The 22,280-nt window shown below is 45.7% G+C and overlaps 2 protein-coding genes across 2 annotated transcripts in view; both read left to right on the forward strand.

The window, feature by feature from the left end:
• Positions 1-307: 307 nt before the first annotated feature.
• Positions 308-6,941, forward strand: LOC308170065 (uncharacterized protein; the record flags this gene model as incomplete). Its single annotated transcript, XM_080544795.1, has 6 exons — positions 308-359; positions 1,014-1,418; positions 2,531-2,949; positions 3,483-3,578; positions 5,470-5,749; positions 6,913-6,941. The coding sequence occupies 6 exons, from the start codon at positions 308-310 to the stop codon at positions 6,939-6,941; spliced, it is 1,281 nt and encodes a 426-aa protein (XP_080400921.1).
• The window catches only part of ptprbl (protein tyrosine phosphatase receptor type B, like), a 33,105-nt gene continuing 16,328 nt past the window's right edge, over positions 5,504-22,280 (forward strand). The window contains exons 1-11 of the mRNA XM_080545337.1: positions 5,504-5,749; positions 10,726-11,037; positions 11,591-11,854; positions 14,066-14,329; positions 14,753-15,022; positions 15,261-15,521; positions 16,408-16,674; positions 19,267-19,530; positions 20,114-20,377; positions 20,952-21,215; positions 21,795-22,058. Coding sequence (XP_080401463.1) covers positions 10,914-11,037; positions 11,591-11,854; positions 14,066-14,329; positions 14,753-15,022; positions 15,261-15,521; positions 16,408-16,674; positions 19,267-19,530; positions 20,114-20,377; positions 20,952-21,215; positions 21,795-22,058 — 2,506 coding nt within the window. The 5' untranslated portion in view covers positions 5,504-5,749; positions 10,726-10,913. The remainder of the gene's footprint in view (positions 5,750-10,725; positions 11,038-11,590; positions 11,855-14,065; positions 14,330-14,752; positions 15,023-15,260; positions 15,522-16,407; positions 16,675-19,266; positions 19,531-20,113; positions 20,378-20,951; positions 21,216-21,794; positions 22,059-22,280) is intronic.

A 22,280-nucleotide genomic window follows, 5' to 3' on the forward strand; every position in this document is an offset into this window, starting at 1 on the left:
GTTGTGGATATTAAAAACAAATATTTAAAAAGTAAAATCCTAAAAACATCACATCGCCACATTTGTATAGTACAGGTGGGCCTTTGAACTCCATGTCCCCACACAACTGCGTCTGTTTGGTGCTTTAAACAGTTGAACATCTGCGATGTGCTTCGGTGTTTCCGACAGAGGAGAATGAAGGACTTTACTATGAACCACTAAAGCTGCTGATAGAAGGAAGCGCTGCTCACAGACCTTTCCTCTCCGGGAGGCGCAACTTCCCTTTGACGCCTCAGCCTGGAACTGGAACTGTTACTCAGTAAAGAACATGGATAGTTTAGTTTTTGTTATATTTATACTTATGCAAATCTCCTCGACAAGTAAGTAAAACGGTTTTAAGGTAACGGTGTGTGTTTAATCAGAGGTTTGGATATAGATATAGATATAGATATAGATATAGATATAGAGGTTTGGATATAGCGGGTTAGAGAAACAAGGAACGGACATGCGAGGTGATCTTTATCTGGGCGACAGTCACAGTGAGGGTCAAGCAGAGGCTTTTCCATTATTTTGGTTATTCAAAATATATATTTTTAAATGTTTGGCCTACATAAGATTAATCATGGTGGTAAAATAGGCTGATACAGTAGGTTAAATGATTCTCTGAGAAGAGTTATATTTTATTATTTTGTTTCACTTTTTATTTAGTTTCGTTGACATTTGACAGTTTCAGATAGTGATAGTGATACTGATAGTGATGTTCACAACGAAATTGACGAGTTAACCTGTTTCATTAAACTATAACCAAAGTGAAATGCTGATGATTTTGCCTTGGAAAGGGTAGATCTTTGGGCCTATAGCCTATTTAGAAACATCCCTCACTGCTGTGTTGTAGGCTATTATGTTATTTTGGTAATAAGTTGTGCTTTTCTGGAGATTTTATACTTCGAGATGTACACAGCTTGTTAGAAACAATATCCATTATGATGCATTTTTCACAGTAAGGATATGACTTTATGCCGTTTGTCTTCCAGGTGGTTTCCTTATTATACACACACCAAAGAAACTGTGCCTCTCGACGCACAAGACGACAGTCATCCTGGGTAAATGCAACGAGACCTACTCACATCAACACTGGGAATGGACGCAGGAGGGGAAGCTGCGCCACACAGAGACCTCCCTGTGCCTGTGGGCCGACCCGAGCAGCGCCGTACCCAGACACACCCGTCTGGCCGCGCTCAGGGCCTGTCCCACCGCACCTGTCTGGAGGTGCTACGACCTGCGGGGGACCTTTGGCCTGGCGGAGAAGCCCTTCTACCTGAGGAAACAAGGCATCCGCGTGGTGATCCGAGGAGACCCCCGGTACTCCAACTGGACCAAGTATGAGTCCGACTCGGGAGGGAGTGAGGCGATATTAACACCTTTATGCCCGCGGAAAGGTGAGTTGTGAGTAGTCCAGAATGACTACTATGAATGAATGAATGGTCTTTATTGTCATTGATATAGTACAGGTACCAAACAACGAAATTTAGGAGGGGGGGCTCCCCTGGTGCTAGGAAAAAAATACTAAAAACAAGAAGGGAAAAGAGCTGGTTTACATAAATAAAGGCTATATACACTATCCACTATACTACAAATAAAACACTGTGCTGTACTCTATGCTATGCTATAAATATCCTAACATTTCCTATCTCTGAACCTTATGTGCACGAGGGTTGTCATATTGCACATAGTACTCTAGGCAATCAATAAGCCTAGATACTTCTGTCCACGAGCAGAGATTGCTTTATGAATAACTTATTTGGTAGATTATATTTTGTATTTCATTATAGAAATATCTTCACCTGAATTGTGTGTGGGTAGATTTAATTCCCAACGTAATGATATGGGCAAACAGACGACACAACAAAGTGATCACAAAGATCAGATCTGTTTGCTAAATGATTCATAATATGTCCGCTGTGGAGCCTGCCACAGACTGGAGCGCTGGAGGACAGCAGAGGATGACACTCTTGATACTGACTTCCCTGCACATGTTGTAACAGCCCACTCACACACTCAGGAAGAACAGCAGCAGTGCTCATCCTGTGAACGTCGGCCATGCAGGGGACACAATATTAGGGCCTTGAAATACCAGTAACATCTCACTAACCTAACATCAAAGCCTGCTACACAATCATGTGTAAATATTTGGCTTCGAATCATCAACAATTGTTTTTTTTTTAACCCCCCCCTTTCAGATATGAGATATAAGATGAAAACTTCCAGCTAGAAAATAATTAATAATCTTATACCCTATTGGCTCAGATATCATCATTGGTCAAGATTCTGTAGTCAATCAATCAATCAATCAATCAAATGTATTTATAGAGCACATTTAAACATGACACTTGTCAACCAAAGTGCTTTACAGTAAAAGTACTCATAGTAGTAGTAATTCAGCATGTTTTTCCTTTCTTTCCAGGTCTCACCACCGCCATCTCAACAAGCACTCTCCATACCAGGAGAACACAGACCCCCACAACAGTCCTGAACACACAATCGTCTGTAGGTAGTAGTACTATGAGGACCCACTGGACCACACGACAGATGACGACATTCAGAATCCCTGGCACGAGTCCCAACAGAGTGGCGACCCACACGAACGACATCGTCAAGACTCGAACCAGAAGGACAGCCACGTCAGGTTTCATTCCCGACGTCTCGACCTCCACCACTTCCGGGGAAGCCCTCGACGACGACAGCCGTGCCAGCTCGTTCAGTCCAGATTCATCCACAACCGAATCTGCCATGGACTTATCGGAAAGCAGTGCCACTCTAGCAGACGCCCTCGGGACAGGGACTGAGGCCAGAATGCCATCGGTGAACCAGGCGACTTCCACCATGCCTCACGGAGATAAGCTGGTGTCAGCTGCAGCGACGACAATGACCGAGGCTTCCTCTGCCATTTCCTCAGAGCCCAACGAAAGTGTGAGAACAGATACGACTGTCAGAGAGACTGTAGGCTTATCCATGGCCTCCTCATCCACCTCTTCATCCACCTCTTCATCCACCTCTTTATCCACCTCTTTATCCAGCTCTTCATCCACCTCTTTATCCACCTCTTTATCCACCTCTTTATCCAGCTCTTTATCCACCCACCCTGATATTGATATTGATACTGAGACTGATAGAGATACAGCCACTGCCACCACATCTATCACAGTTCTACCTACAATGAGTGAGACACTTAGAATGACTGTTGACGAAGTTCCACACACAACTACACCCACACCAGGGCCAACCACAACTGGAGCCCCGATGACTCCTTCTGTAGCCCCAACAACAAAGATGATAGCTACATTCTCAGTGAAAATAGACCCACCCACAACTAACCATAACCCTAGTACAGGCTCAGATACAACTAGCACAGCCTCACCCACCTACACAACTACCATGGTCCCGACCTCGACTTCATCACCTCCACAAACAACTTCTGATGCTCTAACCACATTTATAACCAGCCCACCCGCAACCACGACAACTACACCTACAACTACAACAACCCCACCCACAACAACCCCAACCACAACTACCAGAACCACACCCATAACAATTATGTTGCCTCCCTCATCTACAACACCTACAACCACTACAACTACACCTACAACTACAACAGCTCCAACAACAACAACAACAACAGCCACAACCACACCCACAACCACAACAGCCCCACCCACAACAACTACAACAACCACACCCACAACTACAACCCCACCCACAACCACAACAGCCCCACCCACAACAACTACAACAACCACACCCACAACCACAACAGCCCCACCCACAACCACAACAGCCCCACCCACAACCACAACAGCCCCACCCACAACTACAACAACCACACCCACAACCACAACAACCACACCCACAACCACAACAGCCCCACCCACAACCACAACAGCCCCACCCACAACCACAACAGCCCCACCCACAACTACAACCACACCCACAACCACAACAACCACAACAACCCCACCCACAACAACTACAACAATCCCACCCACAACGTCTACAGCTCCAACAACAACAACAACTGCGATCCCTACAACAACGACAGTATTGACCACCACTCAACAGGTGAGAAACAGAGTTTGATTTAGAAAGCTCCAAACAAGAATGATTGAAGATGTGTGACAGACATGCAAAGAGAGAGGCTTAAGAGAATGAGAAGTGAGAGACCAAATACATTTTCGGACGTAACAAATTGTGGTTTATCAATAGTGTTTATGGGTAAATACCTTTTCACATGATAACAGGCCACCTGCAACGAAGAACCATTTTAATTTTAATTTGAATGATTACTGATGTTGTATCTTATTACGACTTTACTGTAATATGCAGAGAGTTCTAAACATGCAATCAACTGCTATTTGGAACCTGACCTTGTCATTAAGGTTTTGCGTAGAGCTCTGTATTGGTTGGTTGGTGGGTATGAGATATCAAAGTACACTGAATATCCTCGTTGGAAATGTCCAAGTGTCTTATTTTTGAGGAGCAATTGAATGTTATTGTCTGTGCAGTATGTAGCCTTCATAACATAACACATCTTGATGATTCATAATGACTGACTTACTATTACTAACTAAATGTGTAATATTTATATAGTACAACAGTACCAAAATACACATTTATTGATGGTTTTGGACCCTAGCCTAGCCCACTTCCATTCTCTACGCCTCATCCAGTGATGTTGGTTTAACAGTGAACCTAAAGGTCTCAGAGAAAGTCCAGGGCAGGCAGGAAGGAACGGAGGGTGTGGTGTCGGGGGGGGAATGGCCGACTGCTTAAGGTGCTTCTGTCCCAGACTAGTGAAAGTTAAAGACTCTTACATCCCTCTGAGAAATTAGGTTTGGCTATAAGAGCTTCGGCTAATGGGAAACATAAGAGAATATTAAGTCTGCGGGTGGATACTTGATAGGGAAAATCCTGCATGGCAATATTAATGTAGATAATATCAAAATCTTGACTTTGATATTACTTTCTTCAGCTGATTGACTGACGCCGGTTGATGTTGTAAATTGAGCCGTATGGGAAATCAAATGTAGCCGAGAGACGCGCGTCAACTGGATGTAGGCTTGTGGGTTGGCGTCAATATTGGCCACCAAGTGCCCAAGAGCGCGTTCCACTGTCGCCTCCGTAACATGAACAACATATTCTATATGAACAGAATTAGTTTACAATAAGTTATTTCTCTTACTCTTCGATTATGACAAAACATTTTGGAATATACTTTTTTGTTTTATTTATTAAACGAACGGATTTAAAGCAACGACCGCGATGTTGAGATGCGCAACAATAAATGTGATTCTTTGTCTTTGGTTCGTGTGGAGTTCTGTCGAGGTGAGACGTGGTTGAAATTGATTTAATGCTGTTTGCTTAATTCCCACCGTCGTCGATTACCTGTTACCTGATTACCTGTTTATTACCTGGCTTTTGTGTTGTTTTTAGGTGGAGACCACGACAGAAGCGGCCAAGTGTTCAGTGAACCTGACAGACACCAGCGCCTTTTCGGATTCTATCGTACTAAAATTAACCACACCTGGAGAAGTGTGCAACTTCACCGTGTTTTACCTGACTAGCCACTTTGAAATAACGGCTTGTGACCAATATGGAGAAGACAGTAACGTCTACATCTGCCAGATAAAGGGTTTGGAACCTGGGACTTTGTACCATTTGGAGGTAATATCCAAGACCGACGGAGAGAGGGCGAACGCGTCGGTGCGCACAGGTAAGCACGAACACATTAATTACTTTGAAATGTTTGTTTAATTGTATAGCCTATAGACGATGCCATCGTTTCTCCGAAATACGCAGACATAATTTGAAGAAAGATAAACTGTCATTGATGATAATGACCTGGACCGTTTAGTTTTAAACACGCCAAAAAGGTTTAAGTGACATGCTTTTCCGATGCTATGTGACTGCTTAACTTAACTGCTTGAAATGGCAAATGCATTGAAACTGTTATTATTGGAATTGGATTGGATGATTTAATGGTATATTATGCCTATGTTATGGCCAGTTACAGTAGCATATAAGAATAAGAGAGTGAGACCAGGTTTAATTGCATTCATCTTGGAACCTGTGAGAACTCAGCTGGTCCATGTTGGTGTAGCACAGTAGGGGGTGAGCAGGGAAAGTGATTTGGACATCAGTGGTACACCCCATCCCCCTCCCCCCCCCCGGTGCGTAAACCACGGCGGCGTGCGCCGGTGCGCAAGTACCTGTAGTAACCTGCTACACCAGAAACGTGAACATAACATAAATATCCACCCAGTCTGTTTCTGCATGGAACCTAAAATGTATCAATTCCTGATTTTGAACTTGTTGTTTTATGTTGAGAGACCTCTCAAGTCTGAATACCTTCTATCTAGCTGCGGTTTGCATGTACTGCCAACATCAATGTTTCTATTACGTTATCATACTATGAAACTGAGTGAATATGTTTTTAGGCACCCAGAAGCATTGAAAACTATCATTCCAGGCTCTTTGTTTGGGCTTTACGCGTTTGTTTCCGAGAAATCCTCATTTTACGCACGCTGGTGCTAGCGCGTTATCCGAAGTCTACGCTTTTTACGCACGCTGGACGCTGGTGTATCTGGTAACGTTGACTACTGGAGTTTATCAACGTGTGTGTCTTGGATGCATAAAAACAAATTCACTCAACTTCATATGATAATGTAATAGAAACATTGATATTAGCAGTACATCTATAGGCCTACAATACCTGTTTGTTTTGTTTGAAAATAAACAGGTATTGATAGGACTCGCAACATAATACAAGTCCAAAGTCAGGAATTAATACATTTGAAGTTCCATGCAGTAACAGAATGAGAGTTTGTTGTCATATTTATTCTGCATCCACTCAACTCTTCACGTCTCTGGTTGTAGGGGAGTTTGGGGATGATTGCAACACATGATGGTTGTAACACTCTCCAATCAGTAACAAGTTAGAATCACTGTGAAGACTTGGGGTTAACTCTCGTTAACTCTCCATAAACGGAACATTTTATTGGCATTTATATCTGTGATGCTAGTTGTCCATGATAAAGTTGGAGTAGTCAAAGTCAAATAGTGAAAAGTCAAAGAACAAAAAGAAACATTTAGTTTCATTAGACTTCAACTGAAAACTATTTCCATCAGGTTTATGGGTATAAGTAGGTTCTGGATTAAGAATAGCTTGTTGTTAAGTTGTTGTTGTTAAGTTGCAGGTTATGATTTATGTATTTGCTGAACATGTTCCATTCCACCCCAGGCACACCTTGTCTGTGTGCTTTAGTGCTTTAGATACTATCTATACCAATCTGTAGCAGACAGATGTCTGTATCACATCCAGGGTTCCCACGCTGGTCTTAAAAAGCCTTAAAGTCTAAAATCCAGCAATCCGATTTATAAGGCCTAAAAATGTCTCAGATTTCAGTTATTCAGTCTAAAAATGAGATCATGCAAGGAATTTACACGGAAATTAATCAAGCTGGAACCAAAGAAATGCCAATTCGCTTCCTTTTTTGTCTGTATGGCAGTGAAATCCCTAATTTCATCACCTCGAGGATGACAAAAAGCTGTCATATGGTGTTGCATATTGAATATAGCAGTTCAAATAATCTCTGAGAAATTGAGGGTGAAAAGTGTTACAAGTTGAAGGGTTACCATGGCAATGATTTCCACCATTGATTTCACAAGACAGTATAAGTCCCATGGACAGCATGGTGGATCTTGAGATCTTGAACTCATTCCTCTGGGCTCCAGAGGGGTGGTAGAGGGAGGCAGAGGGTGTGATTTTCCAAGTGAGTAAAGTCGGGAACGCCTATTTGGAGAGATATGCGTGCACCTTTTCAAAATACCAAATCTTCAGATGCAGGCGGTTGGCTAGTAGGCCAGGTTAAAAGAGAACATGGGTTATAAATGTGTAGTAATATTACAAACAGAGCTTTCGCTTTGTCTTTTCATAATATATTACAGTATTCGCTTGTTTGGCTTGCCTTGTCATAAACAGTCACATGCACTCCTAAAGACCACTGCTGGAGAGAGGATAACCTCAGGATACCTATATCTATATACTATAATAATGATAATAATAATAATAATACATTAGACTTATATAGCACTTATATAGCACTTTTCTAGACACTCAAAGACGCTTTACGAACTGATAAGATCATGTAGTAATAATAAAAAGAAACAAAAGGTAAATAGAAGAAAGTATAGGGGCCTAATGAAGGTAGTGCTGGGGACTCATGGGACTGGGAGGGGGAGAGGGGATGTGTATGTGTTCCAACACCCACAATTGAGTGTGTGGCATTAATTTTAAAGTGGCAATCTTGGTTTCCCTTTCTTGACATTTAAATGAATGATATATAGCCCTTGAGAGTCTTGAGTAATATAACTTATACATGTCTCTGAATTAGTTTAGCTCAACTGTCTTATCATAACCCAAAACATGAGCTTATGTTACTCCATTGTTTCTAAACTAATACACAGAAGAAATAAAGACATTATTATCAGGGTTCCCGTGTGGTCTTAAAAAGCCTTTAAGTCTAAAATCCAATTCAAAAGGCCTAAAAAGGTCCCAAATTTCAGTTATTCGGTCTAAAAATGAGGTGCTAGGTCTTAAAAATTAGATCCTGCAAGGAAATCAGTCCGACCACATCTATTTACACAGAAATGAATCAAACTGGAACCAAAAAAATGCCAATTCACTTCCTTTTTTGTCTGTATGGCAGTGAAATCCCTAATTTCATCACCTCGAGGATGATAAAAAACTACCATACGGTGTATAGGATTAACCTAACCCTAACCCTGATTATGCATATCTTTATTTATGTAATCACGTATATGAATCATCTTTAAAAGATCAATATAGCACTCAAAACTCTCCAAATTGCATAATAATTGTATGAAAAACCATGAGAAATTACAGGAACTGTGTGTATACCTAGAAATGGCTCATAATCCACAACACATTCACAGTAGTAAGTCAAAATAGTGTAGGCAGCTATTTATTTATTGATCTATCATTATTTACCATCGTCTAGTTTGTGTGACACTGGCTGTGGATATATTCTGTAGTGTCACTGTCGTTGAAACAGCATCCCTCATAACGTCTAGCATAGAACTCTCGCTGCCACCACAACTGAAATTCAAATTCAAAAAACTCATTTTTTGAACTCTTTTATACAATCCTTCACTGTACATCCTTTGTACATTGTCAAGGCCGCAACCTCAGTGTGTCCTGCCAAGAATGTCTGGCCAGCGACTCCTCTGTCCTCTGGCCACTGGCCTCTCCCAGGCCATAGAACACCCTAGAACACCCCAGAACACACTGCTCTCAGCCCGTCTGAGTGGTGGTAACAGCAGAGGTCAGTAACAATGCTGCTGTGCATCTAATCTTAAGTGTTTGTTTCCAGACAGATCCCCCTCTCCCGGAGCCACTTCCCGCTTTGCATTGTTTCTCTGTACTAACGGATACAGGAGGCCTCCAGCGTTTGTTTTTCAGGCAACAGATAGATTAGATTAAGAGAGTGCACTCCAGGACTTTGCATTCACGCCGTGCCCAAGATTTTGTTCTCAGCGGACCTTGAACTTTGACATTTCCTTGAGATTCTGTTGAGAAACTGCCAGGGAGGAAACACTAACTAAAATCTATAGCGCAGTAACCGCCAACTCACTAATTGTACTTCAAATATTTACGCTATGACGCCGATAAAAGTGATGTACCGTTCGTTGTTGGGGTACAGCGGTTGTTTGCTCAAGGGACCCCCGACCGTGTCGCTTGAGGATCGGACGATGTCCTTGGGTTTGTGCCGATCCGCCAGCGTGATTCGTTGGGTTCGTTCCAGAAGGCTCCGGGGAGGAAGCCGTTATTAGGAAGGGGTCAGAGTTCAGTGTCGAGCTGCGGGAGGCTCCTCCGCTCCTCCGCTCTGCTCAGATTTTGGTTTTGTTTCTGTGGTTTCCTGTCGAAGGCTCGGCTCTCGCTCAAGACGCATGCAGGTCTCACGCAGGTCTCACGCAGGTCTCCCGGCAGAAAACGGCTTCACATTCTTTATGAAACCAAAACAATCTTATCGCCGCCCTCCATCGCTGCCGCCGCTGGCCTCCAGCAGCAGAAGCACAAAGACAGGAAGTAGAAACTCTCCTGTGCTTCTGTCCCAGTCGTTCAGGTTTACACAACTAATAATCCTGTAAAGGTGCAGATGTTCTGTGAGGTGGATTATACTTTGAAAGTTTGAAAGAAGTAGTTGCAATATCAAAGTACTATAGATACAATAATACAAATACAATATACAGTATAAACAATATGATATTATATAGGCTATATGATATGATATTACCCAGATATCCCGCTGTCCATGACGGCTCTAACAAGTCACTACCCATATTCCGTCGGAGACTGAAGACCTCCATCTCTTCAGGTTACACCATAAACTGCTCCTCCTGAGACATCTACTGCCCCCCAGCACTGCGTCTCCTGAGACACCCGCTTTTCCCCTCTACTGTGTCCCCTAAAAACTTCTATTGCCCCCCTTGTTTCTCTGTTTCTCCAGTGTCTATCCCAAAAAAATCACTATCACTGAGACTGCCAATGGCCCGTGGCCTGAGCTAGATTATTCTTCCTGCTACGACTGGTGGATTGATGATTCACTTGATGAATACCTTTCTAAGATTGAGGCATATCCTCTCTCCTTTCCCTCTCTCTCTGCTCAGACCCAGTCGGCCCGGCCAGGTTGGACGTGCTGTCGGACCGGGTCCAGGCCCAGGTCAGGAGTCAGACGGAGGGTCGGGCCGGCGCCTCGGGCCTGCGTGTGTCCTGGCCCGCCTCCCCCGGGCATGTGGACTGGTACGAGCTCACGCTGAGGGACCCCAACACCGGGGCGGCCCGCAGCACCCGGGTCATGGGCACGGCCGCCCGCCAGTCTGGCTTCACCGCCCTCACCCCGGGGACGCTCTACAGCCTCAGCCTGGTGGCCAAGGCCGGGGACAAGGCCTCACCACCGGTGCTGGCCACTGCTGCCACAGGTAAGGAAGCAGTTCTATGCAGGGCTCCCACGGGTCCTTGAAATCCTTGAAAGTTTGTGAATTTGAGAAAAAGAAATCAAGGTCTTAAAAGTTTTTGAAAATAGACATGGGTCATTGAAAGTGCTTGAATTCCCCCCTCTCTCTCTCTCTCTCTCTCTCTCTCTCTCTCTCTCTCTCTCTCTCTCTCTCAAAAAAAAACATGTTTTACTTAGCTCGTCAACTAGTGTCTCAAACTATGCCGTGTTGGGTCCTTGAATTTGAGAGAATTGAGTCTTGAAAGTCCTTGAAAGGTGCTTGAATTTGATGTTTCAGAAGTAGTGGGAACCCTGTCTATGGTTTGAGTGGTTTGACTTCCAGTGTTATCCTCTGTGGCAGTTGGTAGAGTTTGACGCCGACAACGCTTAGATTGTGGTTTCGATTCACACTGACTGGGACCGTATACACTGAAAAATGTATGCTGCACTCACTGCAATGTAAGTCCCTTTAGATGAAAAGTGTCAGGTTATGTTTCAACCCAACACTCTTTCACTCACTCACTGGTTATCTCTGTCAGCTCCATCCTCCATCAGCGGCCTGCAGCTGTCGGCCTCCTCCAGCAGCCTCAGTGTTTCCTGGCAGGCCGGCCCAGGCCGGAGGGAGCTGTTCAGGCTGCTGCTGAGGGAGGGGGGGGGCCTGGTGAGGAACGTCACCAGGGAGGAGAGGAGCAGCGTCAACTCCTACACCCTCACCGACCTGCTGCCCGGGACCCTCTACACCGTCACCGTGGTGACCGAGGCGGCAGGTCTGCAGAGCTCCGTGTCCAAACAGGTGTTCACAGGTAAGAGTCGGTTGGAGAATAGTTTCTGCAGGGTTCCTACGGGTCCTTGAAATCCTTGAAAGTTTGTGAATTTGACCTTGAAATCAAGGTCTTAAAAGTTTTTGAAAATAGACATGGGTCATTGAAAGTGCTTGAATTCCCCTCTCTCTCTCTCTCTCTCTAAAAAACAACAACTATATATATATATATTCAATTTTCTTTTACCTAGCTCGTCAACTAGTAAATACGTCTCTGTATTGCTTAACTTTACACATATTTCACAATATATTGTGCTGTGGTAGAGAAGGCAAGAGACCATCTAGTGTTCACACATTCAAGCCTCTCTTTTTAATTGTTGTCTGTGAGCGGATAGTTCCTATTATATAAATTCTCATCTACATCTGTCTCAAACTATGCCGTGTTGGGTCCTTGAATTTGAGGGAATTGAGTCTTGAAAGTCCTTGAAAGGTGCTTGAATTTGATGTTTCAGAAGTAGTGGGAACCCTGTTTCTGGGTTTTTCTTTTTAGTTGATATTGAATGTTGAACACAAGGAGATCGATCAACAAGTCGTCTAGGAGACTCATTTCACCAGGGCTATCGTCTCTGTGGCTCTAAGACTGACACAAAAAAACGTTTTGCATTTGATGGTACTTTAATAATTTTAAATGTACAATCATTGGAATGGGTATAATTTGTTGTTACAGCGCTCAGAAGATTCAACTAGATTTTTCCAAGTGCTCTCCCACTCATGTGCCCACTAGCCGTGTCCAGTCCAGGGTTGCCAGATGGGGCGGGTTACCGCCGAATGGGCTACTGGATTTAGCGGTTATCGACTGGTTAGGCTGTAAATTGTCAATCCCATCTGGCAACCCTGGTCCAGCCCCTGCTGACTTACGTTTGTTTTCCCACAGAGGTGAAGGCTCCCCTGGTGTGATGAGGCCTCTGGCTGCTAGTAGATCTGATCTGGCTGATCTGTTTCTCACATTAACTCACTAACTCACTCTGCAGAGCTTTGTTTAACTTTCCAACCCTACCCTTCTCTGTAGACACACGGCCATCAGCCTCTATCGCTGTTTCCAGGATATTTTAGGCGTCCCTGCTCCGCCCTTCCTCTGTCTGCAGCTGGGCTCTGATCAAGGCCCAGCCCCCCCCCCCCCTACGCTTCAACACAATGAGTCACACACACACACACACTCACTCACACACACACACACACACACACACACACACACACACACACACACACACACACACATACACACACACACACTCAGACACACACACACACACACACACACACACACACACACACAAAAAAAAACGACAACTCGGCCCCTGGGGGACATCGGGACCCGTACACAGATACACTCACTCACACACACACACACACACACACACACACACACACACACACACACACTCACTCATAACAAATCATTGTTATCTGTATTATCGGTAAATCAGTATTCTTTCCAAACCGAGCTACCTCATGAACTACGGGGGGTAGTTGATTAAATTGAATTAAACCTTAAATTGAAAACCTTGAAAAAAGGTTTATGACATGAAATGTGTGTTTTATCACCTCTCGTGCACTACTCTGGGTACCTGACTCACTGTTTCTGAATTCATCGTCACTTCATGGTTATTGCCTTATTTGGGCGAGACTACGACAAGTTGGCTACATGAGAAGCTACAGCATCGCAGTGAAAGGCTCCCGAAGCTACCTGGGATTAGCACGATAGCTACCTGGGACTAGCACGATAGCTACCAGGGACTAGCACGATAGCTACCTGGGACTAGCACGATAGCTACCTGGGACTAGCACGATAGCTACCTGGCTGGGACTAGCACGATAGCTACCTGGGACTAGCACGATAGCTACCTGGGACTAGCACGATGGCCTATCGCTAAGCCACGCCCCAAAATAGAAATTGTCCAATCATATCACAGCAAAAGTCACTACAGGCAGAACACTCGGACAAACAACTCGCTAATATCTGATGGTGAAAAGCTTCTAGACTAAATATTCTTGTAATCTTCAAAAAACAACATGTCTATTACTTGCTGTGGTAAATCAGAAATCAGTCACAGTCGGTCAGTCAGTCACTGTCAGTGAAGCTTTGTTTGTTTGTTTGAGTTTTCAAAGGGGGCGTGGCTTAGCGACAGGTCCATAGCAGTCAGTCAGTCAGTCAGTCAGTCAGCTCTAACCTGCCTCTCTCTCTCTCCTCTAGTCCCGGCAGCGGTGTCTGACCTGCGTCTAGACAACAACGGCAGCCTGGACACCCTGAGGGCGTCCTGGGTGTCAGCCAGGGGGGGCGTGGACACGTACCTGGTCTCTCTGTCTACGCTGGGCTCAGCCAGTCAGGAACGGAGGCTGTCCTCCAACATGACAGAGGCCGTCTTCAGCAGCCTGACCCCTGGGCGTGGCTACCAGGTCTCTGTGAGGTCAGAGGTCGGAGAGCAAGCCACGGAGGCCAAGGCCACAGGCAGAACTGGTAAATCTTTCTGGAATTAAATCAGTGTGATCTCACTACATTTATTTATCATGTTATATCGTATTGAAAGTTTATCTAATGAGCTGTATGATATGGAGTATATAAAGAGTTAAAGCATCATAATGTAGGATTTGCAATGACGTGAAGTTTAAATTGTGTATGAATTATTTATATTATGATTTGCTGATAGTCGAGAAAGTCTAAATAAACTCTCTCTCTCCATCTCTTTATCTCTCTCTCTCTCTCTCTCCCTCTCTCTCTCTCTGTCTGTCTCTCTCTCTCTCTCTCTCTTTCGCACTCTCTCTGTCTCTCTCTGTCTCTGTCTCTCTGTCTCTCTCTCTCTCTCCCTCCCTCCCTCTCTCTCTCCCCCCCCCTCTCTCTCTATCCCAACCCCCCCCCCCCCTCTCCCCCGCCCCTCCTCAGTGCCAGACCAGGTGCGTCAGCTGACCATGGTCGGCCTCACAGACAGCAGCAGTCTGAAGATGACGTGGGCGCCCCCCAGAGGCGAGTGGGAGAACTACCGCGTGGTGCTGCTGAACGGGTCGGTGGCGCTGGTGAACGTGTCGGTGGGCCGGGGGGAGAGGCAGTACCTCTTCTCTGGGCTGCGTCTGGTGCCTGGCAGGCTGTACAAGGCCCAGGCCAGCGTGGAGAGCGGCCATCTTGTCAACACGGCTCACTGCCAGGGGAGGCTGGGTATGTTGTACTGGACACTGACTGACTGACTACACGTCTGGTCTTAAAGCAGTTTGGCAAATTGTCTGTCCGTGAAATGTTGATTTGGAACGGAAGGTTTCTTGAAAAATTTCCTTTTTGTGGTAATTACGTTTATTCTTTCTCTGTTTCTTTCTCTCTCTCTCTCTCTCCCTCCCTCCCTCCCTCCCTCCCTCCCTCTCCTTCCCCCCCCTCGTTCCCTCCCCCCCCCCCCCCCCAGCCCCTCGTGCGGTCCAGCAGCTGAGTGTGCGTCACAGTGATGAGACGTCCCTGAGTGTGCTGTGGTCCCGCCCTGCGGGGGAGTGGGACAGCTACAGCCTGGTGCTGAGGCAGGGGGACAGGGTGGTGGGGGAGAGGCGGCTCGGCAGGGAGGCCAGGGAGTGCACCTTCAATGTCCTCACGCCGGGCTCCCAGTACGCCGTCACTGTGACGACCAACAGCGGTGACCTGAGCAGCTCGGCCTCCGTGATTGGACGAACCAGTGAGTCGTTGAACTTTCATGACTGATGATGGTGGAATGTGGAAGCACCCATCCCAGTAAACAAAGAGTCCAAAAGACGTCCTCAGGGAAGCCGGAATGTGGGTTCAGATGACGTCTTTCTAGGACGTCCAGATGACGTCTTTTAAGACATCCTAAAGACGTCATCTGGACGTCCTAGAAAGACGTCATCTGAACCCACATTCCGGCTTCCCTGAGGACGTCTTTGGGACTCTTTGTTTACTGGGATGGGTATGACGTTAGAGAGAGGGATACAGTAGGAAGGGCTGGAAGTCTATAGAGTGTTTAACTCACCAACTGCCAAAGAATTCCTGAACACTCACCTCCTAAGTGTTTTTTTTGTGGGTATTTATTTTCGTAACAACAATTATTAGCAAAATCTATTTGATTGGCAACGGAAATGAAGCATCATCATTTACGCATTAGTTATTTTGGTGAATAAAGTCACCCGTGGCACTCTAGAACATTGACAATTTGGGAAACTTTACTTTATGCACTAAATGAGTTAATCTGGGCTGTAATACAATTTAGCATTCCAGTATTTTACCTCACAATCTTTCACCAGCACCTCTTTTTCTTTTTCTTTTTCTTTAACCAGGCAGGCCAAAGAACTAATTCTTATTTACATTGGCGGCCTGGCAAAAGAAATCAGGTTACATGTTAAAACAAAAAACACACACGACAGACAGCGGCACATATCCAAGCATTTCCAGCACAGTTAAAAGATAGAAACATACAGACATCTCCACACCTCCTCCACTTACAGTCACAGCATCAGTTATACATTTCTGACGACCTCCCCCTCTCTTCCCCTCTCCCCCTCTCTCCCTCCCCCCCCTCTCCCCCTCTCTCCCCTCCTCTCCCCCAGCCCCAGCCCAGGTGACCAGCCTGCGGGTGTCTAACGGCGGCAGCACAGACAGCCTGCAGACCCAGTGGTCCCGGGCGGCGGGGGGGCTGGACTCCTACCGTGTCCTCCTGGTGCACGACAGCAGCGTGATAAAGAACGAGAGCGCCCCCGCCCTCACCACCGCCTACAGCTTCTCCTCCCTCAGGCCTGGCGCCCTCTACAGGGTGGTGGTGACTACTGTCAGGGCCGGGCAGGCCTCCAGGCAGACTGTGGCAGAGGGACGCACAGGTGAGAACTTTATGTGAAGATACTGTATATTCAAATACAATGACTAGCTCCCAAACTTTGGAATGCTCTTCCCTTGGAACATAGATCAGTGGTCTCGGTCGAAGCATTTAAGAAACAGCTTGTATTTTTGGGGGGGGTTAACCCCAAAAGCCTAAAACACTTTTATTTTCACTTGTTTAACCTGCTATAACTTTTGCTATTTAATTATGTTTTTATAGCCTATGTAAAGCACTTTGTGACTGCTGGTATGTGATAGGTGCTATAGAAATAAACCTTACTTACTTACTTACTTACTTATAATGACTACTCAAAAGGTACTGTATCTGATCAACTTATAATGTATATTATACACGTTATTCACTAATATAACATTTATTACACTTTTGTGAGTGTGACCTTTTACTGGTAGACTCGTTTACATACATACATTACTTCCAGTAGAATAACCTTCCAAAAGTAACTAACCACCAATCTGGTTTATGAAATCTTAGTTGTGTGAAGCTATCGAAGGGTCATGAAATCAGTTTAAATCCTCCACAGTTTGACATGTTAGGACACGGAGCCTAGTATGTAACATGTCAGGTAACAGTATGTGTGTCTCTGCTATGTCTCTACGTCCCTGTTTGTCTTAGCAACAGAGTGACTGGCAGAGCGTCATCAGGTCTTTGTGTGTTTGATTGACAGCAGGATATGGTAACAAAACAAGCTGTTATCTGATGCAACAGGAATGTTCCTGGAATGTTCAGGAAGCTTCTGGCTACGTCACAGAAATGTCAAGGTCTTTCAAAGACGTTCCGCTGGGAAAGGGAAAAGGATGAGGCCCTTTTGTCCTGTTGAATTCCATTAGAGCACCATTAGAGTTAGAGTGCACATACAGGAGATTTACCATCCATTTTAGCTTCATTTAGACATTTCTGCATGTTTTATAAATGGTAAATGGTAAATGGACTGCACTTATATAGCACCTTTTTTGCTGCTCCAAAGCTGCTCCAAAGCGCTTTACAACGGCCTCTCATTCACCCATTCACACACACATTCACACACCAATGGCGGCAAGCTACCATGCAAGGCGCCGGCCCGCTCACTGGGAGCAATTTGGTGTTCAGTGTCTTGCCCAAGGACACTTCGACATGTGGCCAGCCGGGGCTCGAACCGCCGATCTGCCAACGTTGTGGTCATTAGGATATACAGTACATGCATTTATACATCCTCCTGTTTCATGGCACGAAAAGTATTGCGACAGATTCATATTATGTCCAAATAAAGCACAACCATACTAAACATGAGGTTTAATGTTTGGTCGACAATCCTTTGTATGCAATAACTTCCTAATAATACCCTTTGACCTCACCAGACACTGGGTAACTTCTCTGGTGATGCTCTGCCAGGCCTGTACTGTAACCATGGTGATGCTCTGCCAGGCCTGTGTACTGTAACCATCTTCAGTTGTTGTTTGTTTTAAATTTGACCTAAACTCTTGAAATGACGCATGTTACTGTAAATTGGATTTAAATCAGAAGATTGACATGGCCAGTCAAGAACTTACTACTTTTTTGACTTTTGAAAAACTCACTAGTTGATTTGGCAGTTTGTTTGGGGTCCTTGTCTTCTCTTTGATGAAGACCATCCAGTGAGTCTGCATTCATCTGCTTGTACTCCAGCCTGTCGTTGCCTCTCAGTGACGCCTCTTTGGTCCAAACATTTGACATGTTTGTCTCCTCAGATCAGTTTGCCACTGGTGCATCAGTGGTCGTCTCTGGTAGATCTGCTTCTCTGCTCTAAACTGTTTGTCCTGCTCTGTGTGACTGGATGTCTGTTTGTCTGTTTATCTCTTTTGAAGATACATTGTGCACACATCTGCTTTTCTGTCTTAGATTTTCCTCTTTTTTTCATCTCTTTTTCTTTCCTTTTTTTCTCCCTTTTAGTTTTTTCTTCATTTATTATTCTTTAAAAAAAAAAAAATCTTCTTCACACCATCCCAAAGTTAGTCAGATGAATCAGTGCAATAGAAGCATAGTTAGCTTTAGTTCTAAGATTCAAAGAACAACCCGTGTTGTGGCTTTCACAAACAAATCTGATTTGATATTTGGAGCCGGTGTCTAAGGATCGAAAAGGTCGACAGGAAGGGGGGGGAGGGGGAGGGGGCGAGGGGGGGTTTGCCCCCCTTTTGCGCAGCTAACAGTTCGACCGGCCCATCCGGTCATTCTCCCATTACTCCAAATGGCCAGGCCGGTATACACTGGCTTATACAACATGTTGTTTATATGATTGATTGATTGATTGATTGATTGATTGATTATAAGCTTGTTATTTGCCCAGAAAATTGGAGAGTTCTTACCTGAAAGAGCCTGGAGTCAAAATAGCACAAAAACATAAGATGACCTCCCTCTCTCTCCCCTCTCCCCTTCTCTCCTCTCCTCCCCTCTTCTCCCCCCCTCTCTCCCCCCTCTCTTCCCCTCTCTCCTCCTTCCCTCCCTTCTCCCCCTCTCTCTCCTCTCCCCCCCTCTCCTCTTCTCTCTCCCCCTCCCCTCCCCTCCCTCTCTCCCCCTCTCCCCCTCCCTCCCTTCTCCCCTCCCTCCTTCCCTCCACCAGTTCCGGCCGCGGTGGGCGAGGTGACCGTCAGTAACAACGGGCGTATGGACTTCCTCAGCGTGTCGTGGCGGCCGGCGCCGGGCGAGGTGGACCGGTACCTGGTGACGCTGCGGGACCAGGAGAGGGCGGTCCACACCCTGGTGGTGTCCAAGGCCAGCCCCGAGTGTGTGTTCAACTCCCTGGTCTCCGGCCGCCTCTACAACATCTCCATCACCTCCCGCAGCGGGGCGTATGAGAACCACACCATCATCCAGGAGCGCACACGTAGGTGTTACGTCTGTCTCAGATAGTCTCTGTCTCTGTCCTGTAGTTGGGTAGTCTGTCTCTGTCCTGTAATAATAATAATAATAACTTATTTGTATAGCGCTTTTCCTGCAAACGTTGCAGCTCAAAGTGCTCCAATCATTATATAATCATCATTTTATTATTTAGTCATTTAAAGGCAATATTAAAAAGATGGGTTTTTAGTCTTGACTTGAACATAATGTGCTGAGGTTGCATCCCTAATGTAAACTGGCAGTGAGACACAATCTGGAGCATAACATGAGAATGCAGCCTCACCAAATCTCTTCTTTTGTACATGTGGTAGACAGAGAAAACCAGCGTCAGAAGACCTGAGAGCTCTATTGGGCTGATATGCTAGCAGAAGACCTGAGAGCTCTATTGGGCTGATATGCTAGCAGAAGACCTGAGAGCTCTATTGGGCTGATATGCTAGCAAAAAGGTCTTTCAGATATTCTGGTGTTGTGCCAGTGAGAACTTTATAAACAAACAAGCAGAAGGATCTTGAAATCTATTCTGAAGTCTGTAGTTGAATAGTCGGTCTCTCTCTGCCCCCCCCTCCCAGAGCCCTCCAGTGTCCAGAACCCCACCGCCGTCCACTCGGCCCGGGACGACTACCTGAAGGTGTACTGGCGCCACGCGGCCGGGGACTTCGACTACTACCAGGTGGTCATCAAGCACAACAACATCTTCCACCAGAACCAGACCGTCGCCAAGACGACCAACGAGTGTGTGTTCAGCGGGCTGGTGCCGGGCCGGCTCTACTCCGTCATCGTCAGCACCTGGAGCGGAACGTACGAGACCAGTGTGTCCACGGACGGACGCACCTGTGAGTCAGATTTTTTCCTTTTCAAAAAATGGCGGTTGAGAGAGGACGCTGCCGTTGCTTGTTCGCCGCTTCTCCGCCCGAAATCTAGATATAATTGCAGCACACGGAGTAGATTGTCCTACAAAGACACTTAGATGTCGAGTTAGTCATCTAATTAATTAGGCCCCTATACTTTCTTTAATTTATTTTTTGTGTCTTTTTATTATTACTACTCGATCTTTTCAGTTTGTAAAGCGTCTTTGAGTGTCTAGAAAAGCGCTATATAAGTCTAATGTATTATTATTATTATTATTATTATTATTATTATTATTATTATTATTATTATTATTATAATAGAACTAGCCTAGTTATTCTGAGTAGGCTACTGGTTCACAGTAAAGATTATATTATATTCAAATTAACTTGTTGAGTGCTATGGTTTTGGATGCTGGGGAAGAAGGCTTAACGTGCTGTTTATGGGTGTTGGCCATACTCAGCTATCATTACTATCATGTCCAGATGATTACTGTCCTACTAAAGTGAACATACTTCATTCCCACCTCCTCCACCCCGCCCCTTCTGACCCCTCCTCCAGTCCCTGCAGCGGTGCGGTCCCTGGCCCTGGCCAGCCGCGGGACGGAGGACCTGCGTGTGACGTGGCAGGCCGCCCCGGGGGACGTGGACCACTACGAGGTCCAGCTGCTGTTCAACGACATGAAGGTGTTCCCCCCCATCACCCTGCAGAGCAGCGCCAGCGGGGTCCCCCTGTCCTCCCTCACCCCCGGACGCCTCTACAGGATCCACGTATCCACCTTCAGCGGACCCAACCAGAGGGCCCAGTTCATAGAGGGACGCACAGGTAAGACAGGACAGGGTCAGGGGTCAGGTGACTGGTAAACAAGACAGGGTCAAGGGTCATGTGACTGGTAAACTAGACAGGGTCAGGGGTCATGTGACTGGTAAACTAGACAGGGTCAGGGGTCATGTGACTGGTAAACTAGACAGGGTCAGGGGTCATGTGACTGGTAAACTAGACAGGGTCAGGGGTCATGTGACTGGTAAACTAGACAGGGTCAGGGGTCATGTGACAGGTAACAGGGTACCCACAGGTCCTTGAAAGTTTGTGAATTTGAGAAATAAAAATCAAGGTCTTAAAAGTTTTTGAAAATAGACATGGGTCATTGAAAGTGCTTGAATTCCCCCTCCTCTCTCTCTCTCTCTCTCTCTCTCTCTCTCTCTCTCTCTCTCTCTCTATACTTAGCTTGTCATCTAGATCTGTCTCAAACTATGCCGTGTTGGGTCCTTGAATTTGAGGGAATTGAGTCTTGAAAGTCCTTGAAAGGTGCTTGAATTTGATGTTTCAGAAGGTGTGGGAACCCTGGAAAAAAAAGACAAATGAACACTAAAGCATTTGTTCTTCTTCCTTCTCCCCCCTCAGTCCCCAGTAAAGTGAAGAACATCCACGTGAGCAACAACGGGCAGAGCTCCAGCCTGAAGATCAGCTGGACGTCGGGTCAGGGAGACGTGGACAGCTACGCCGTGTCCCTGACCCGCGCCGGCCAGCGCCTGGAGACCCGGCCCGTCCCCAAGCACCAGCACGAGCTGAGCTTCTCCTCCCTGCAGCCGGGCCAGCTGTACGCCGTCACGGTCCAGTCCATCAGCGGAGCCCTGGTCAACAACGACACGGCCAGCGGGCGCACCGGTATGAATGAATGAATGAATGAATGGATGGATGGATGGATGGATGAATGAATGAATGAATGGATGGATGAATGAATGAATGAATGAATGGATGGATGAATGAATGAATGAATGGATGGATGAATGGATGAATGAATGAATGAATGAATGAATTATCTTTATTGTCATTGTAACAGGGACAACGAAATTGAAATGCAAACCCTAGGTGCTAACAAACAACACA

The sequence above is a fragment of the Nansenia antarctica genome (assembly GCF_963989245.1).
Source record: "Nansenia antarctica genome assembly, chromosome: 14".
Taxonomy (NCBI): Eukaryota; Metazoa; Chordata; class Actinopteri; order Argentiniformes; family Microstomatidae; genus Nansenia; species Nansenia antarctica.